Raw genomic sequence first — 21,106 nt, 5'->3', positions numbered from 1 at the left:
ATGATGTTGCATATTTTAGATTGACCCCAACCGTAAGGAAAAAATGTGATCTTGACTTTCGAGTAATTTCTGAAATTAGCATATTTGACAGCCTCTTGAAACACTAAAACGTTTTGCATGTGCCATTTACATTAACATCCGTCTTAGATCATCGACGTTAATCATTTTTCAAATACATGCAAAAAATAAATATCTAAAATATTTTTAATATCATAACGAGTTTTTATTGGGCTGTGGCTAATGGAAATTAAATGCATTAGTATAACTAACTGAGTTTGCTCGGATATATAATATAATCTTGCCTTAATTATATTCTCACGTGTACTGCACGTGCAAAAGAGCCGGTTTATCCGAAAGAACAAATCTGCTGCGGGTTACTTCGTGTGTATGGACACGTGTTATGCACGTGCAGAAGAACTAGATTGTGTACAATGGGCCAGGAGATTGCAATTGGCGGCCCAAATAGGCATCTCTAGGTCAGTAGGCCTTTCTCGACGTTGCTCCTTCCACAGGCACGGCGAAAGAAGATTCGAAGTTCCTACCCGTGGAGTTACGGCCGCGACTCTCTCCCCTTCCTTCCTACCATTCCTCTCTTCAATTCACATCCCTCCTTGGACCTCTCCTGGCCCACTACCGCTGCCGACTTATTCGTCGCCATGTCTTCTTGACCTCGCTTGGATCGCAGATCAAAGCGAACGCGCAGATGTCTTGCTCCTTTCTTCGCTGGCGACTCTCCTCTTCAACTCCGCCCAAATTACGAGGTTTTGTTTCGAAGAGATAAGCTTTCTTCTTCTGAATCGCAGAGTTCTTCCTTTAGGGCGTTCTAGACACTGCCCGTGGACCTTTTTTGGGTTTTTTTATTTTTTATTTTTTGTGATTTGAGTTATTAAGTCTTATTGATACAATGTAAATTAAGCGTTAAAGAAAAAAAAAACTTTTGATTTCGCTTTTTTTTTATAAACGAAAAGAATGATACCGTAATTGGATATCTTGATGCTTTGTAGATTGTAGTTGCTCTCTGTACTCTGTGTGTGTGTGTGTGTGTGGCGTTACGAGAGTTTATTTGTCTGCGAGTTTTCGTTTTTCGATGAGTGAAATATTCATGCAACATTTAAAAATCATAGCGCACTTCTATGCAACGAACTATGGATTATGAATCTTCATCAAAAAATGGAATATGTATATTGCCATTCAATTGATTAGATAGTTTTTTTTTAAAAGGAAACTAAGTATTCTTTTTAATCAAAAGAGTTGGTTATAATGGTAGCAGGCAAGGAGGGAGTTACACCTAGGGAATTGCTGCTAGAAGAACAGAAACCCCTTGTAGCTAGGAGATGTGCTTTCCTGTTGTTCTCCCTAGGGGATATGAACAACCTTAATGACATTAACTGAACTGGACAGTCTATGGATGTCCAGGAACAAAGAGTGGAGGTACTAGGATACCAAGCTAACATTATTGACAAATTTTACACAGCTTAGCGAGTCTGTGCGGAGCAAAATTTGTTGAAGTCCCAGGTCATGTGCCTTTTGTAAGCCACTGAGGATGGCATAGCATTCAACTTGAAGGGGAGAAGCAGCATTGCAGGTAAAAGTGCCTTCAGCTAGGCGGGTTCCAAGGTTTTCCCCGATGATAAAGCTGAAACCTGCATGATCCGAAGCAGGGCTGAATGAGCCATCACAAGTGATAGAGTAGTTGTAGTTGACATATGGGTCAGTTGTGAGGGAATGGGGCACTGGGATATTGAGGTGTGGGATTGGAAGAGAAGATCCCTCAGGTTTTGATCCATATCGGATGAGATCATCGATGGATGAGACCACCTTTCTCCAAAGGCTGGGAGCTCTGGCCTTGTGGTTGCAAAAGCAGGAATCATTTTGATTGAACCAAAGCTGCCATAAGGTTATGGTGATAATATCACATAGGAGATAAGAATCAATAGAAGTAGAGGAGGATGTTTCAAAAAACCAAGAATCAAATGACCACATGAGAATTTTATTGGTAGAAATAGATTATACACTAGGTTCAAATGCTCCAATTAGTTCCACTGGACAATGTAATAGATAACGAACTCGATGAGTCTTGACTTGTATGGGACAACGTTTCTTAACACACATGTTAGTAGCTTTGCCTGATTACCCATATTTATAAGAAAGCGCAGCTGGGAATGATACCGAGCTTTCTTTAGAGGAAGGAGGTGAATGACGGCCACCAACAGATCCTGTTGCCTTACAATGTAGTAATAAAAGCTACACTGGAATCTTCACCGCAGGTGGGGTAAGCTAAAAAAACTTCTACTAAATTTGTTTCCCTGAATTAGGTAATAAGGGAAACTATTTAAAAGGTTCTGTTTCCAACAGAATTTTAGATGAAAAGAATATGTTGACACATTTATCAAAAGGCAAACCTTCCCAACATATGATGAGTAGGGAACCATTGACAAGGAAGACTATGGCAATCAATCCAATTCTAAGGAAAAAGGATTTGGTGGACCATCCCAATTTGAAAATGATGAAGACTCAGCATCTTTGTGATGACCTACAACATAAGATTGTTCATTATCATATATTCATTAGTTGGCAAGCTATTACAGCCAAATCAGATTCATGTCATGTTTCTACAGTCAGCTGCCCCATACGTTTCTATGATACATGCATCCAGCTAGTGATTGAAAAAGGCGCTCGGGCGCTCGCCTAAGCGCTCGGGCGAGGCGAGGCGAGGCCCAAGCGCCTCGCTAATCTCCCAGGCAGCGCGCTTCAAACAGGCGTCGCCTGGGCGCTCGCCCGAGCCCAGGCGTTGGGCGCTTAGGGCGAGCGCCTGGGTAAACCAAGGCGATCGAACCAGGATTTTAGGTCTGGTTCGGTTGGTTTAGTTGGTTTAATTGAACCAACTAAACCGATATACCCAACCCTAACCCGCTGCCGCTGCCACTGCCACTTCCGATCCCGATCCCGCTGCTCGTCGCTCCTGCTCCCGGTGCTCGTAAACGCTGCCTCTGTCGCCGCTCGTGCCTCCCGTTGCTCGCCGCTCCTACTGCCGTTGCTTGCCGCTGTCGCTGTCGCTGTCGTCGGTCGCGCCTCCAGCTACTCGTCGCTCCCTTTCCCGCTATCGCTGCCGTTGCTCGCCGCTCACTGCTGTCGTTGTCGCCGCTCGCCGCTGCTTCCTTGTTTCTCAGTCAGCATGCTCGGTATACAGTATACTGTTAATATTAAGTTTATTTGAAATGATTAATTTTCAATACTGTTAATAGATTTTCTTAATTTAATAGTATATTTTTATTTAAAAATTTAAATAATTATATTTATTAATTATATTATATATTTTTATATTTTAGCGCCTCGCTTCGCTCGGGTGAGCGCCTAGCGCCTTGGGCGTTTTTGGACCTTGGCGCCTTTTGGCGCCTAGTGCTTTTTAAATCACTGCATCTAGCATGGTAAGCTATGTGTAGTTTGATGTCAATTGGAAGGATTCTCTTTGGTCCAAGTAATGAAGTCTTCATGTTTTTTTTTTTTTGTCTATGCACTGTGTTTTGCCAAACATTCTGCTTTTGTCAAGAGAACACATGTTCCAAATACCAATATAACTTTTCCATTTAACCTAATTAAGTTCTTATGATAAATTTGATATATAAAAACTGAGTAAGAATATTCTTCGAATTTTGTATAGGTTATTCTGTATCTAGAGGTGTAAATTTTCTTATTTTGGCCGTTGAAGATGCTTGGAACATTTTAAAAATATTTTTATAGTCAATTTTTTACCCTAAAAATGATTTTGTTCTTGTTAGTTCTGGAACAGTTCCACACTGTGTGGCCTAATGAAATCTGACCATTTTTTCATCCAGCCTTGGGTTTGGCATTGGTGTTATTGTTGCTGTTGTTGTAGATATAATAATCTCCTTATTTTCTTGAGAACGGAAGTATCTTAGGCTTTAGTTTGTAGCTAAATTGCAAGGTTATGAATTATTTTAGTTGAATATGGTATGTATTTTGCAGATAGCATGTCTTGCTCTATTTTCCTGAAGTTGGATTTCCAATTACGTTTACATGCTTTTTCTGGTTTGAGGTGTTTGAGCAGTTTCCAGAGCTCAGGGAAGTTTGACTTGACTGACTTGACGTAAGAATTTTCTGCATGTTTAGCATTATTGGAAAATTTTCAGCAAGTTTTTTATGTGAATTTCAGTTTTATTTTGTTATTTAGTGAGGCACAATCTCATGATCCTACCACCCCTATTGTCTAGTTCACTTCAGTTGCCTTTTGTACTTGTTTATTCTCCATGACTAGCCTTGTGGACTTGCAGCCATATGTAGGTTCAGTTTTACAAGATTTTTAGCTAATTGTTCCTACTGAATACAGCTTGTTGCAATTCGGATGCTTTCTAGATTTTCCTTGTAGCTTCTAATGTTGCTAAATTTTCTTTGTTCTCCACATGACCGTGGATTCCTTGTTCCCCATTTCTCTGTTTATTAGTTTCCCACTGATATACTTGAACAAATTTTCATTTTGTCATCTTTTGTCTACTTGATTATTGTACTTCTCAATGTTAGTGTCCTTGCTAGAATTTATTCTGAAAGTTGTTAGCTGTTATAGGTGTGTGTTTAAACTCCCAAAGAACATATTCTATTTTTGATGTAGAATCTATTTTATAGAAATAATTTGGCCTGGTTTACAACTTACTGGATAGGCGTGAGACTTTGGATTTTAGATAATTTAAAGAATCTTAGGTCCTTTTATTATCTAAACATAGTTCAACTTTGTATATGATAGAGTTTGTTCCATCTTGTGCTCTTAATTTTTGGTTTCTCCTCATGAAGGTCAAGAATTTTTGAACTACATTCAGTCTGTGTTGTTTAGAAGCTAAAGGTTAGCCAAAAAGACCAACAAAAATTGGGTATCTGTTGTTAAGCTTCTGAGTTTTATTTTTCCATTCTGCTATTCTCTATGTTCTTTGTTCACTTCATTGTGCTGCTTTCAGTAACATTCTCCTATTTTCTTCCAACATTCATTGTACTTGTAGCATAGCACTTTGTTTGTGTCTGTGCAATAATACATAGTTTGTTTACCTTTTGTGGCATAGCTACCATGTTTTAAGAAAGATATTGTACAAGATGTAGACCACTTCATTACCCATTTTATTTTTCTCAGGATGCAGTGCTTGACCTTTTGATTTTGAACATAAAACATCAGGATGCGTCAGTATTGCATATAGCTCATGAGTTTCAGTACCTACATTCTAAACATATAGTAAGGTTGTGTGTTTAGGATGCTCGCTCATGGTTCCATACAACTTTTAGTTGTTGTCCTTTCTGCTTAGACACATCTGCATAGCTAGGAAATTCCTGGTCTAGGTTTGGTATCAGTTGACATAATAGGGATATTTATGGCACTTTATCTAGCATATATTGTGGCGGTAAAACAGCTTTGCACAGAATCAATGAATGAAACATTTTGGATGCATCTGAAGATTCTGAACCAAGAAATGGTGGCATGGTACATGAAAATTCTTTCTGCTAATATAGGTCTTGGGGAGGGTTAAATGTACAGAGTTCCATTGATGTATTTAGCAAGGCTGTTCTATCTCGACCCCTTGCCACCCATGTTCTAGTGGAACAAACTTAACGTAGTTACTTACTGGAACTAATTCAACATAATGGGCCAGCATTGATATGTTTCTTTCATGTTTGTGTGACTTAATACCTATATTATTAAGCATTCTTAGACAGGAAGTATCATTCCTGAATTTGTACTTGATTGCAGTCATCCTCATACATGGTATCCGCTTGCTCGGAGAAAGAAACGGAATATATTTTTGCACGTTGGACCTACAAATAGTGGGAAAACTCATAATGCTCTCAAGCGTTTAGAATCAAGCTCCTCAGGTGCTATAATCTTATTTTCTGTTTAAATTATATGTTCGTGTGCACTGAAACTAAATTTATATAGAATTGTAATTTGTTGAAGGAGTATATTGTGGACCTCTAAGGTTATTGGCATGGGAGGTGGCACAAAGGTTAAATAAAGCAAATGTTCCTTGTAATCTGATTACTGGACAAGAAAGAGAGGACGTTGATGGTGCTAGGCACAGCTCAGTAACTGTTGAAATGGCTGATGTAACCAGTGAATATCAGTGTGCTGTTGTTGATGAAATCCAGGTGTGTGTTGCAATTTCTAGTTATTTTTAACTTAAAAGCATGAGGACACTCTTTTGCATCAAATTTCTGGATTTATATACTATCTTTACCATTACTATCATCTTAGGCAAGGTTCACCATATCATGGCGTACTGCTCAGTATGAGTGGTACATGTGGTCTAATAGGGAATCAGTACATGCAGTATATTGGTATGTCCTCATGTACCATATGTCGGTATACCGGTATGGACCGATAAGACGAACCTTGATCTTGGCTAATATTTTTATTGCTTATTATAGGCTTCTAGTTTAGATTCCAGAATAACTATCAATATCTGAGGGCTATATACTAAGATATGTAATCGATTGGTTTGTCATCAAGGGCTACATATTGTGAACAGGATCGAGACTTATCATTAATAATATCCACATTGGCCAGTTTAAGTGATCCAGAGGTCCAATCAGAGCAGCTAACGATTAGTAAATATTAAAATTTAATCAGCTGATCTTTTTTTGAAATATTTGACAAAAAATTACAAATATAAAAGTTAATTACAAAATTGTGGATCTATTTGATGCCCATAATAATATATTTCTGTTTTTAAACAATAAACATATGTAAGATGCTTTCCTATGATGGCCCCTGATATATAAATTGCTAAATCTTGGTTTAACCCACCTTGGATGGCCAAATTTGGTCTCAAATTGATGAGGTTAAAAAAATGGACAAATTAGGATAAGTTTTTATGTATCCCAATTCAGATTAGTTAATCCAAATCATGATTAGCCATATTTTTTAAAATTTCTTATGTTCGTGCTTATCAAAGGTCTGAATAATGTGTGTGGAGTCATGCCATGCTATGTTAGACTAACATGCACCTTGTCATCTTCCAGGATCTATTGATAAACTTAGTTGGGTCCATGTTAGTTTATATAACACTGAGCCATGCAAGCCAATGGAGCTTGCAATTGGCACATAAAACTCCTACAGAAAGTCAGCATGATGTAGAGTTTGACGCTTTGGTATTTTCTCTTACAGCTTAAACATAACTTATTAGTGAAAGTTCATTTTTTTTCTGTTTGATCTCTTCAGCCTTTGTTAATATGAAAGAAACTATCGTGTTTGTTATTGTCGATGAAATATCATTTTCATGTAAATGTAATCAGGATCAGTAGAAAATTTTTAGTTGTTTTATAAGATTCCTAGTATTTTTTTGTTGGTTGGGTTTTACAACCATAAGAAGAAATTACTTGTTCTTATATGCTATATTTGACTTTTGTTTAATTTAATCTTTTACTTTGGTATTTTAGATGGTGGGGTGTAGAACAAGGGGATTTTCATTTACGCGTGCACTATTAGGGATTTCTGCTGATGAACTTCATCTCTGTGGAGATCCTGCAGCAGTTCCTCTTGTTCAAAGAATAATTGAAGTGACTGGCGATGTGATAAAGGTTATTTAGTTGTTTAATATAATTAGATACTTAGCTATTAGATACCTTATACCACAGATAAATGGTATGCTTAGTATTATAGTTGATGATCTCATTTCGCCTAACGAATTTCATATGCTTTATGGTCATAGCATTGAAGGTTTTAACTTTTAACTGCATGTTTAACCCTTCTAGTTTGTGTGTGTTGCAGATGTCCTCCCAAGATTAATTTTGACTCTAAGTCAGTATATTCTATTTATATAAAATAGATGTAGATGTAACATTTTCACTTTAATGATTATTGTGGAAAATTTGGTGTTTTGAGATTTAGCAAGTGAATTGTTATGATTGGGAATCCAGGTTCACTTTGGAATTGAAACACCATAATATTTCTTGCTACTTCTTCAGAAAGAGTTGATAGTAATCAAATCTAAGATCTAGTTCATGGGTGTTATTAGATTATTTACCATCTCTTTGTTTTCAGTTTAAATTTCTTGATATACAAGATCTCATCCTTTTAACCGTCTTAACTGTTCATCGTGTTTGATGTTTACTAATTATACTACTCATGCCACACCACTAGACATTATTTGGAATTGTTTACTTAATCAGTATTCTCATTGAAGTGAACTAAGGATGTAGCATATGAGGCTCTGCCTTGCATATGCTCTGCCAATGCAAGGTATTGGGAAGACCAATATATGTCGCCTTACCCCTGCAAGCAAAGAGGTTGTTACTAGATATGAATCCTGGGTACTATGGTCATTTAGGAACAACTTCTGAAGTTGAACTTCATTGAGGCACCAAGGTTTGTCCACTGAAGAGAAATTACCTATTCAAATTATTAAACAATTTATGTAATCAGGAAATTTCAGCAATGAAAAGAAATGCACCCAATCCTTCATGTTCTCCATTTCTGTTTGATTTCTTGAGTATGGATGCTGCTAGTCTATGGGGTGCTTGAGAAGTCCGTTCATTATTTGTTGCTTGTACTTTGTGTGCCCTTATAACCACTGTATCAGTTGTATTATTTGCTTAAACTATTTATCCTTTTTCTTCTTCACTGTAATGAATCACAATGCAGTTGACATTCTAGTCCTTTGTCAATATTATATCAATTAAACCAAAATAGTATGCTTAAATATACCTTTACCAGCATCATTTAAATATTTACTGATTTTGCAGATTTCTTAGGGTGTATGTAACTTCTTTGATAGATTACAATTTTTTTCCTCATCTATGCTCAGGTTCAATATTATGAGAGGTTGTCTCCACTGACTCCTTTGAAATTTCCGCTTGGTTCTTTCTCCAACATCAGAAATGGTGATTGTATTGTGACTTTCTCACGACGCGAGATATATAAGCTAAAGGTCACCTTTAAATTTTTAATAACTATTTAATTTTTGTGCAATAGAAGGTAACTATATCAACCATAATATTACAAGTTCAGCACAATTAGGTTGTTTTCTTTAACTTGTGCCTTGCATTCAAGTTGATAAACTAGGATGTTTAGAGCATTTTTTATGCATATTTTGCTATACTTTCCAAATAATTAAATTATTTAAGCACTTGGGTGGTTTTGCACACCTTGATATATGGTCTTATTTACATCATTCGCCAGATTTAATTTTTAATCCAAAAGCATGGTATATGTTGTTTAACTAAATTGATTCATCATAAAATATTGCAACTTATTCATCATATAACAATGAGTGTAAGATCCTACGTATTTATCTTTTTACTGCAATTGAACTCTGTTGAATGCAACATCAGAAGCATTCTGGTTAATCATAACATATTGCAACTAATGCATTATACTACCACAAGGTCCACAAGCATAACATTTAATTGTTTGGGATAAGTTACATGCATCTGTTTACTGTCATTTGAATTTTAGTGGGATAAGAACCACCAAATTGTTTATTTATTGCTCTAATAGTCATTTAAGGTGTTCCTCTTTTTAATACCTGATGTATATGCTTATTATTAATGCACCGGAAGATGACTTTTGCAAGTTCATATTAAGTGTTTACATTTTCTAATCAACTTATTAACTACAGAAATGTTCTGCAATATTATTCATTTCTCTTTTTTTCATATATTTTCGGGAAGACAACACTATATGTATAATGAAAGTACAATGCAGTATCGCATTTATCTATATGTGTTCTATTACACTCTCTCTCATTCTCCACCTTTTTTATTGGTATGTAGAAGAAAGTAGAGTCTGGAGGGAAACATCTCTGTTCTGTTGTCTATGGCTCACTGCCACCAGAGACTAGAACAAAACAGGTGGGCTGTCCTTACTTTTAATGCTTGCCATATGACCTGAACAACATGTCTTTGTTTAAATAGCAAAAAAGTGTCATGGTAAATGCAGTGCCATATTCTAGTTAACTTGTTAAAAAGAATATACACTTGAAACCAGTACTTCTTTTGACATGTTTGTTTATTTTTGTATGGTTTCTTGAAAATTAGCACAAGCCTCTCGAACTTTTTCTGCTTAGCTTGAGCTTCTTTTTTCCCAAAATTCCATAACTAAGGTCATTGGCATGAAACAAGGATGCATACTTACATTTGGTGCTCATAGAGCTAACTTTCCTTATGCGTTCTTCACATGTATATTGTTGCTAACATGCCTTTGCTCATAGCTTGGCATGTTATCAGATAACATGATGCAGCAAACCAGAACTCAGTGGCCTGATTCTAGTTCACTGCCTTCAGCTCAAGGAGTGTATTATCTACTTGATCTAAGAGCTGACTGGTGTCCTCTTTAAGCATTCAACTAAACAAAAGTTTTAGAAAATAATTAAAATATCCAATTCCATATTAAACACTATCCTTCAAACAGAAATAGGTCATCTAGCTGTGAGGAATTATAACAAAACAAAAATAAAAATTGCCATTCTTCAAGTGAACCTAAAGAATGTGATATACATTATTTCATTCACTCTAGTTTTGCTAATCCTGCTTTTCTTTGACCTTCCTCCTTTATGTTAAATAATCATGTCATGGTAAGATATGCTAAATTCTTGCTTATATCAGGACCTGACTTATACCTAAAAGATTTATACCATGAAAGTTATGAATTTTTGGATACTGATATTCATAAGACAATCTTGATGGCAGACATAAGTGTCATTTGAACAACATTTTACCACATCACATAATGTTTCTACATATTGTGTTTAGTTGCTGGTGCTATTTGATTTCAGCCTTTTGAAATGCTTGAACCTTGCAGGCAAAGATGTTCATTGCATAGTGTATCTATTTATTGTGTTTAGTTGTTGGTTCTATTTGTTACCAACGAATTGAAATGCTTGAAGCTTGCAGGCAAAGATGTTCAATGATGAAAGCAGCAAGTTTGACATTCTTGTAGCGAGTGATGCCATTGGAATGGGTCTCAATCTCAACATATCTAGGATCATCTTTTCAACTCTGAAGAAGTTTGATGGTCAATATACCCGAAAACTCACAATCCCAGAAATCAAGCAGATTGCAGGTATCACTTATTATCTAGTTTTTTATATTCATTTTAGTTCTGAGATAATAATGACTGTATTTTCATCCAAGCATAACATGGCAAATTGAAAGGAAATAGTTTGGTTATGCTAGTATTTTAGTATAATACACAGAATTGTTTTCAGCATTTATTGAAGTGATTACATGATATTTACTGTTTAGTATGTGCTTTTGTATCTTGCTTATCAACCAAGAATATTAAATGTGGAATTTTTACCAGAAGGTCTAGGGAAAATATGCTTTAGCTGAATAGCATTAGGTTGGTGATAATGCCTGGAATATTGGAAGCCTTATATTCATCAGTTCTCTAATCAAGTAAATGCACCATGTAAGAGTTATTGGAAGTTACACCCTCCCATGCTAGTGGCTGTGGAATCAGGATAATGGACAAAAGAACCTTTAGAGATTGGAGGGACTTATGTTTGCAGATTAATGGACACTGTCCCATTTGATCCAATATCTCAAGAGAATGTATGAAGCTGTAAATTCTCTTCCGAAGAAATAGAGGTAGAAGAGAGGAGTATAATTGGAGAGAAAGGTCATAATTGGCAGACAGTGTAGATAAGAGAGGGAGCTTATGAATATGACATTATTATGGTGGGTGGTCCTTTGTCTGAAGGAACAACCTCAGTGATTTGGTATTAGTACATTTTGCTATGGAGGTGGATTCTTTTGTTGATGATGTTTAATTCTTTGATACACTAGCATGTGGCGGCTAGTTCCAACCACAATGTCTAACCATTTTGATCTTCTTGATTATTCACATGGAGATAAGGGGCGAATTGAGCTTGCAGGATGTATTGGCATAGATTCCTTTAATAAAGTGTCACTGGTAGAGGTGGTTGCTGTTCTCGGTGGTGCTTCTGCAAAGTTAGCAGGTGGCTGTGCAAGGCCAGGTAGTCAGTGAAAGAATCTCCTCCATCTTTAACTTATAGAAATGGCTCACATGCCTATGTTAATTTTAAGGAAGAAGCAAAGTTCCAGTAAATCTTGTTAATTTTAAGGATAAACACACCTGGATGATGGCCAGGTCAGCCAACAACCATTGAGTGGCTCCACCACACTACTGTTGGACTATCTCCCATGTGAGCTTGGTGGAAATAATCTGGGCAGAAGGAAATATGTCAATAGAGGCTGCTCTGACTCACACATAGGGGAGGTCAAAAGAGGAGCCCGGCTTTAAATTGGTGCATATGTAAGGCATTCTAGTTATCTTGATCATTCTTCGGCTTCCTTCTCTCTCTTTTTATCATCTTTTTTTCCTTTACTTCCCACATATACTGTTATTACTTGTAAATATTGACTTAGTTGTTAGAGGCAGTGATTTAAAAAGCACTAAGCGCTCGCCTGAGTAAAACGAGACACTCTAAAATATAAAAATATAAAAAATATATAATATAATTAAAAAATATAATTATTTAAATAAAAATATTATATTAAATTAAAAATACACTATTAACTGTATATTACTTAAGTTAGAGGGAAAGAAAAAAAATATTCATTAAAATATAAAAATATATAATATAATTTAAAATATAATTATTTAAATAAAAAATATGATATTAAATTAAACATATATTGTTAACAGTATATTACTTAAAGTTATAAGGGAGAGAAAAAAATGTTAGCAGTAACAGAGGGAGATAGTAGCATCGGTGGAGGATTAGTTTAAGATAGTTGTGGCAGCGCTGCGAACGACAACAACGATAGTGGCGGTAGCCGTGGACAGTAGCAGCGGCAGCGAGGGAAGTTGTGGACAGCAGCAGTCACAGTGGTGAAAGCTGCGAACAGTAGTGGTGGCAACGACGAAAGCTGCGGACAGTAGCAGCGACAGTGATGAAAGTTGCAGACAGTAGCAGCGGCAGCGACGTAAGCTCCAAAGGGCGTCCGTCGATGGCGGAGGAACCTGCGGTACACTCTCTCGACAATGGAAGGAAGCTACGGGTGTCGTTGAACTTGTCCGTCTACAACATAGGAAGGCTCAGTTTGCTGCATCTGCGGCGAAGGCAATGGTAGAAAGTGTCAGCGGCAAAGGCAGAAGCAACGCTAGGGTTCCTCGGGGTCGCGCAAGTGTGAAGCATGGCTTTTGAGGTAAGAAACTACAAATCGAATCAGACTTAAATCGGTTCGGTTCGCTTAATTGAACTGGGCGCTTGACCGAAGCTCCCAGTGCCTGGGTTCGAGCAAGCACCCAGGCAGCACCTCATTGAAGCGCACCGCTTGGTCCACACATGAGGCGCTCAGGCCTCGTCTCGCCTCACCCGAGCGCTTAGGCGAGCGCCCAAGCATCTATTTAAATCATTGGTTAGAGGGGTGTCACACTAGGCATATTCCTGGTGCTTTCCTTCTGTGGTTGCAGTAAAAAGTTCTCACGTCAATTCACACTCGAAGCTTCTCATCTCTGAGGGGTAGTTTTAGGCAGAGTGTGAAGGTGAGAACAGCTCCTTTCATGCAACTCAGTAGGTTGACAAAAAAGACCATCATCATATAGCAAATGAGAAGAGGTGTCAGTAAAGTAAAGAAAATTGTTAAAAGATGTTATTCTAGGAATATGATTGGCATCCATCTTGTACAAATCAGATTATTTGGATTTTGAATATGATATCCTCAGATGTGTTTGGAGAATTCAATTGCTAGTATATGTGTCATCATCTCATGTACACCTGAACTTTGATCACAGCCTCCAGTAGGGTTACTTGCTTGCCATGTGATCCACACTTCTTAATGGCTCATCTGAACCAGTCAATTATTTTATATAATTGTTGCAGCTTCCCATATTACTGCCTACATGTGAATGTATTGACTTGTTGATTTCAAAACATGTCTGTTTGCAACTTGATGAATCTGTTGGCAACATCCATCATTAATGGCTTAATTTCCTAAAAGACTATATCTCAAAATATGTGTAGCTCTTTTGTTTAATGTGCCTAATGCATTTCATGACATATTGAGTTACTTGTTTTAGGGAGGGCTGGAAGGTATGGTTCAAATTTTTCTAGTGGTGAAGTGACCTGCATCGATGCTGAAGATTTACCTTTGCTCCATTCATCTTTGGAATCTTCTTCTCCTCTTTTAGAGGTAATTCTTTTCGCCATAGTTTTTTAAATCAGCCTAAAATGTTGGGACTTTAAACTGCCATGGCAACTTTTAGGAGTGTTCTTTCTGATATCTTATGTGTATGTGCATGCATTCTAATGTTGTCATTTCTGATTGCATCTTAATTTCATTTATTCTTTGAAAAGCTTATGTAGTGTTTCATTTCTGATTATAAAAATGCGGCTTCCTGATGTAAGCTGAAACCTCATGCTAGAGGTGTCATATTGGAATAGATGTCTTTTTTTTGGTATTGGGATAATTTACATAAATATTCTTTGTCTGGTATTGGCATTTGTTTATTCAATGAGTTTTAGACTTTAAAATTCAAAGCTAATTTTTCGGAAAAGATTGCATATGACAGTCATCTAAATGTTATTTCTTTCTCGTGTGTGTGTGTTCTTAGGAATTGCATCAAGAGCATGTGGGTTATGATGAGTTCCATAATAAGAAACTAGAATCATGTGCATGAGTGTCAACCAGCTGGGTTAATGAATCGGATTAGTACGGGTACCTAAGGCTGAAATGAACCTGACATGCCCATGGTCAAGATTTCTTGAAATGGACCTAACTTATATTGTTAATATGTCTGCTTGTATTGATTGGTTAGAACCTAGAACCACAAGTTTTGCTTCCTTCATAGGGAAAAAAATCTGAGCCTTGATGGTTGAACTTAAATTAGTAACTATTAAAAGTTAAAACTATCTTTTACAAAAGCATATTTTGCAAAAAATTTTCCATTCTGAATTAGGTCTTTTATTTAGAATCCTAATGCCTTGTTTTTACTAACTGAAATGGACGGTAACCAAACGACCCCATAGGTGTTGGGCACAATGGGATTTAAACTAACATGTGGAAGGAAAATGGGCAAAGTCAGGACAAACTAAGGGGAAAAACCCAAAAAGGTTGATCCATTAGAAAATGGTGTGGAATAACTTTGACTTGGTGATTTTATACATCACCTATTGAGTAGTATTTAGTAATATCATTGATATCTTGTATGGTTGTTAATTTCATTAGAGGTTGTCTTTTGTTCTGCAGCGTGCTGGACTGTTTCCAACATTTGATCTTTTGTCTTTATACTCACGATTACATTCAAGAATGGGCTTCCATGGCATACTGGTATGTAAAGTTCTCGAGTCTCAGCATTTTTGTCTCTTAGTACCTTTTAGGGTTTGGATGAGGGGTTCAGGAAATTGGTTTATGGTAGATTCTCTGAATCCATAGGCATTACAGCAGGGCACATAGCTGCAATTCAAGTATGGATTATTTTGCAGCATGGTCTAGTTGAAATAAATGCTTCAGAAATTTTGTTGTTTTATTTTTTTATCAGTATTGTTGTTTGGGAAATTTAAGAATTAGTGCGAATAAATTCATGTAGTTATGATGGTTTGTGAAGCTGTGAGCAACAATATAAGTTTCAGTCAAAACACAATAAGTTTCCCTGTGCAGTTATAAGACTTCCACTAAGATATATTTATTTATTTTTCTTTCTTGTTTGCTTTTACTTGTTGAGAGTAGTTATACATGTGTCTTTGCATCTTCCAAGTGACACTTACTGTAATGGTTTGATCTCAGTAGTTGTTGCCTTATAAAATAAATTATGATGCTTGGATGTCATGTTATCTAGCTCAAAGAATGATGAAGTTTTCGTTTGTTCAACCAGCTGAATTTCTAGCTAAAGCCATCTCCTTTTAGTTTTCACTGTTAATTAGTTGTGAAATGTCATGCTCCCTAATTCATGTAATAATTTGTAACTCTGGGACAATAAGAGAATAGTTTTTTTTTCTTACCGGGGATTTATCCATAACTGTGATTGATATATTCTTATTAACTTCCTTTGTTAATATGTTGTTCAAGTACATTTGATTTAATTACTTAACAACCAGCACTGATTGCAGATATGGTTATAAACAATGTTAGTTTTTAATTTTACAACTATCCAGTGCAGGAACAATTCTTAGAGAAGGCAAAACTTTCTCCAGATTACTTCATTGCTGACTGCGAGGAAATGCTAGTAAGTAGTCTTCTATGAGAGCTCTGCAAACACTTACTGCAAACACTTATCATATTTGTGTTTTATAGTTATATAGTATAATGTAGCATTTCAAGATAATGAAAAGAATTAATTAGAATTAATTAGATCATAATTTTAGAAGTTACAGCATCAACCAGCAACAACACTAACAAGTAACAACAAAGCCATAAGTCCCAACTATTTGGGGTTAGCTATATGAATCTTTTCCCATCATTGGGATCTGTAAAAATTCATGTATTTAGTTAAGAATATTTAAGTCTTTATTTATAGTTTCTATTAAGAACTGTTTAGGTCTTGCTCCACCTTTTCTTATGATACTAACAAATAACAATAATTATTTTATCTTTTCTAATTTCATGATGACATAAAAAAGAAAAAACTTCATGATGAGATTGTTACATTAACTTTAATCTCTAGATGTCACATTGTTATAACTTGTCTAAATATCTAGCAGCAAGATATGACGTTAGCTCCATTAGGAGATGTCTGGTGTGTAGTTTGTTTAAGTTAATTCTGATTCTCAACATCAATGTGATGTTGATGCTGCCTTGAGATCAAAGGTTCAGCCACTGGAATGCTGCTTTCCATCTATTTGAACCCAGTGATCTGTCATATCAAATTGACTGCAAAAGAGTACATATCGGCCCTTCTTTTCTTGGGAAATCTTATCTATTTATTGTAAGTTAATTTGTAGATCTTTGGGAAAAATTCAAATGATTATGAATTACAGCATATGACCGAATTAGAGCATCTGACCATAGGAAGCCAATCTTTAATCACAATGACAAGAGCAGCCAAGTTTGGCCTCATTTGCTGTAAACAAGCACGGGATAATACCCATTGGAATTTATCTGTTCACCTAATTCTTTACATCATTATTAGGTACTGGTGATCAAGTATTTTAATTTTGATGGCACTACTCATGCTGATTTCAAGTCATTTGTCGGCATTTATCAACTTCTCTTTACAAGCAGGAGTGATATGAGATCCTTCCATGATAATTAGATGAAGTTTTTGTGGAAAATTAAGTTGTTGATGCCATGTCTTATGTCAACTGGATGAGTATGCACCATCCACATGTCACCATTTTGATACTGGCTTTACAATTGAAAGAGAAAAGGAAGAAAGAGGGAGAACAAACTTCCATCCGCACATTGTTCTCTCCCCTACAAACTTGTCACCTCATGGCTCATTGCATGGTTGAGCATTCTAAAAAACAAAGTCCTTCGTCATGATTTAAGAGCATCATATGTAAGATGGGCCAAATTGCTTTATTAGTTATGAGGCCAAAGTGGCCTATGTATCTGTTTCACCTGGCCTTTACTATGTTCATAAAGACAAGTCCATCTATTTCCACTTCAGAAGCTCAATCTATGATTTGATTTTCAGCAGGTTATTTTATGAATTTTTTTCTGAAGCAAGACTATTTGGAGAACTATTAATAAAGTTCTCATCTGCAATAATGCTTATTGTGGTTAGTTACTTATGGTGAAAATTTTCAAGATTATGTATATACCCGAGTCTATGTAGAAAATTTTGTCATCCGACACTGGACATTCAACCCTTTTGCTCATAGCCTACACCTTTAAACTCAAATCTTATTCTAGCCACAGATACTTCTGACTTTTGAGAGCTATTCACTGGGTAAATTTATCATATACTTTTTTGTGCTGCCATATGATGGAACTGACAGGATGATTAGATCACTATCCAATGTACTTGCTGGGTAAGAATTACCATCAAAGATGCTTTATTAGTAACGTCGGTGAAGAGGCATGTCATAAGGCATGCACGCTGGTAGTCTCCCTAGATGGGCCAATTTTTCTAGGAGAAGAAAATTGGATTTGGTAAGGATTAGTGAATTTCACTATTGATGTTTATTGTGGATTCCTTATATTGAGATTGCTTAAGTCTAATATTTAGCCACAAATGGTATATGAGGGGGTTTTAGTGTACCCTATTATCATCGAGTGGAACAGTGCTATATGGTATCCATGTTGACAAGTTGCCTTGTTTGTCAGACCTGAGCACGGGGCCAATGAGGTGTTATCCACTTTGGACTATGGGCTACACGGTTTTATCTTTTGCCCAAAGAGCATTCCAAGGAGAAGGTATATTGAACTTTACCACTTGGTATCAGTGAATAAAATAATAAAAGCAAATTATATATGTTTCAAACTTTCAATATAGGTACTTAATCAGATTATCAGACCAATAAATATTGGTCAGTACATACTGGTCTGATCGATTATTTAAAGAATCATGGGGTTTTTGTATCCTTCATATTCCTTAAGCCAATAAGGCACACATTTGTCACCTTTTGGATTCACGAGGTATTGTCAACCATGGGTTATGACACTGTTTTGCATTGAGATGGACCTCAAAAGACGTCCTGCGTACAGATGCTTGCAAGCTCTTGTGTGGCTGTGACACTCCAACTTTTAAACAATGGTGTAGTATGTAGCAATATCAATTTGTTACTATCCTAATGAGTTATTTAATAACTCATTGCAGCGGAGGAATGTCTATCTTTCACTTGATTTAGATTTTCTTTTAGCTTTATATAACATTACTTGATCCATCATTTGACAACAGAAAGTTGCAGCTGTTGTTGATGAGTTGCCCCTTGGACTTTATGACAAGTATCTATTCTGCATCAGGTAATACTATCAGAAATTCTCTCTTAACTTCCTGCAATGTAACTTTTGGTCTTCAAATAATTAATATTCTTGATACTGAATGATAAAACTGCAACATCTTGTTTCGCAGTCCTGTTGACATGAATGATGATATTGCAGCCCAGGGTTTAACACAGGTAATGATGATTATCTTCCACATCTCATAAATACTGACTCAATTTGAGATTGGAAAACTGACACCCCAGACATGTTTGGAAAAATAAGTTTGCAGAAAATTATGCAAAGAAGGGTGTTGTTCGCCTCAGAGAGATATTTACACCTGGAACGCTCGAGGTACCAAAATCACACAATGCTCTGAAGGAACTTGAATCCGTTCACAAGGTAAGTGTCGTCCATATTTTCTTTGTAAACCATTTAATTTTTCTTGTTTCTTTAATTTGTACTGCAGAATATGGTAGAGTGGTTATTTATTTAACTGAACTTTTGGGGTAAAACAATAATAGTGTGATGAGAAAGCATTTGATTTTGAAAGTCATGATACTTCAATCTCTTCCTAGACTAAAATTGTGTTCCTTTTTGAAGTTCGAACAGTTAGCCATTATACAAAATGATTATAGTCAATAGCTGGTCATAGATATCAAACATCTAAAGCCCAGAAATAATTAGCGTGCTTCCATGCAGAATCATCTTTTTTGGGTACAACTTATGTTATATCACTCCTGGTTAGGTGCTGGATTTGTATGTTTGGTTGAGTTTCCGAATGGAAGATTCATTTCCAGACCGTGAAGTGGCTTCCTCCCAGAAGGCAATCTGTAGCTTGTGAGCACAAGACTAGCCTTCAACTCTGTTGACATTTTTTTTTGCCAACATTTGTATGATAGAAATAGAATTTATTGTATAAAATACTTTCAGGTTAATTGAAGAGTTTCTGGAGAGACTTGGATGGCAGCGGCAAGCAAAGGGAAATTATCAGCATAACTCACTTCTTCTGCAACAAAGGATCCAGTCTTCCATGCTGTAAGATCTTTACCACTAGGAATTGTGTTTATGTGATTATACTTGTTACCTACTTTTGCTTTTGTTTCTCTCTATTTTCTCAAACTATGCCGTGAGCCTTTCATCATGGATATGGAATTTTCAGCTTTCTATCACTGACCATCTTCAACATCCTGCCATGTCATATTTTGGTTGAAATGGCTTTAAATGCATGTTCTGTTGTTTCCTTTTGTTAGCAGTATTTTTCTGGAACTTTCCAATGCTGCTGCCAAAAGAAACCTGTTTCATCACTACATTTATATCACGGATGCATATTTTTTGACTTCCTATCACTTATCATCTGAACGTCCTGCCATGACATTTTTATTAAAATGGCTTTAGATGCATGTTCTCTTGTTTCCAGTTGTAAGCAGTGTTTTAAAACTTTCCAATGCTGCTGCAAAATTTTATCTTATGCATTCCTCAAGAAGCCTGTTTCATCACCAAATTTAGCTTTATGATATTCTAAACACAGAAGCATGTTGTCAGACTCTTCTTCTTTGTTAGAGTCATTTTTACCTGTATTACAATTGCAATGAAAATGCAGCATAATTTAAAACTGATTTTGAGGATATTGATCAGGCATAAATACTTCCCACAAATCAAAGTGGAGTCTACATGAGGGTCAGTGGAAGATTGAACCTTTTTATGACTACGGTGCATTGTCTTGTGACAACTCCTGCATCTCCAACCACAGATGATGCATCACAATCATATAATCAGTGATATAGCAAGCCAAATCTACCAATAGATGGTGTCTAGCAGAGAAATCATTCCGTGAAGATTCAGATGCAGTTACGGACACTCAAATGTAACTCCTGGAAACATTGTACAGATTCAGTGACAATATGTGTCGTAACTAATTATAGCTAATTCATTCAATAACTGTCAACTAGTTGGTATTGAATGTGTGTTTCAGGTTATGAGATGACTTGAATGAGGAAACATGCAAGATACCAACAGTTATTCTAAATGTAAAATTATGCAATAAGTAGTCGGGTAAATTGAAGAGCTCGATCATGATGCAAGGCAAGTGGATGAAGGAAATGGATCCTGTATTGGTTGTGCACATCTAAATCTACGGAATGCTGGAAATTCTATGTAACTGTTGTTTTGATTGAAGTTAATTTATTGAAACAATTGCCTTTCTTGTCATTCAAATCATATTTTTGTAGGCAATTCAGCTATTATTCTGTATCAAATAGATATAGATGATGCTTATGTA

General features: G+C 36.2%; 1 protein-coding gene across 3 annotated transcripts; it reads left to right on the top strand.

The window, feature by feature from the left end:
- The first annotated feature begins 558 nt into the window (after positions 1–558).
- On the top strand, positions 559–21,042 carry LOC135679563 (ATP-dependent RNA helicase SUV3, mitochondrial-like). 3 transcript variants are annotated; one of them, XM_065193446.1, is made up of 17 exons: positions 559–761; positions 3,988–4,108; positions 5,750–5,871; positions 5,954–6,144; positions 7,435–7,575; positions 8,802–8,924; positions 9,772–9,846; positions 10,888–11,056; positions 14,042–14,154; positions 15,211–15,291; positions 16,121–16,186; positions 18,803–18,867; positions 18,977–19,022; positions 19,111–19,227; positions 19,574–19,665; positions 19,759–19,863; positions 20,464–21,042. In XM_065193446.1, exons 1-17 carry the CDS (start codon positions 704–706, stop codon positions 20,501–20,503), a joined length of 1,725 nt encoding a protein of 574 aa, XP_065049518.1. In that variant the 5' UTR covers positions 559–703; the 3' UTR covers positions 20,504–21,042. The 3 variants fall into 3 exon arrangements, with proteins under 3 accessions (XP_065049518.1, XP_065049517.1, XP_065049519.1); XM_065193445.1 differs by having other exon boundaries at positions 9,769–9,846; XM_065193447.1 differs by lacking the exon at positions 15,211–15,291 and having other exon boundaries at positions 9,769–9,846.
- The last annotated feature ends 64 nt before the right edge of the window (positions 21,043–21,106 follow it).

This window comes from Musa acuminata, chromosome BXJ1-7 (genome assembly GCF_036884655.1).
Source record: "Musa acuminata AAA Group cultivar baxijiao chromosome BXJ1-7, Cavendish_Baxijiao_AAA, whole genome shotgun sequence".
Classification (NCBI taxonomy): Eukaryota; Viridiplantae; Streptophyta; class Magnoliopsida; order Zingiberales; family Musaceae; genus Musa; species Musa acuminata.
This window is presented reverse-complemented; position numbering and strand designations above follow the sequence as displayed.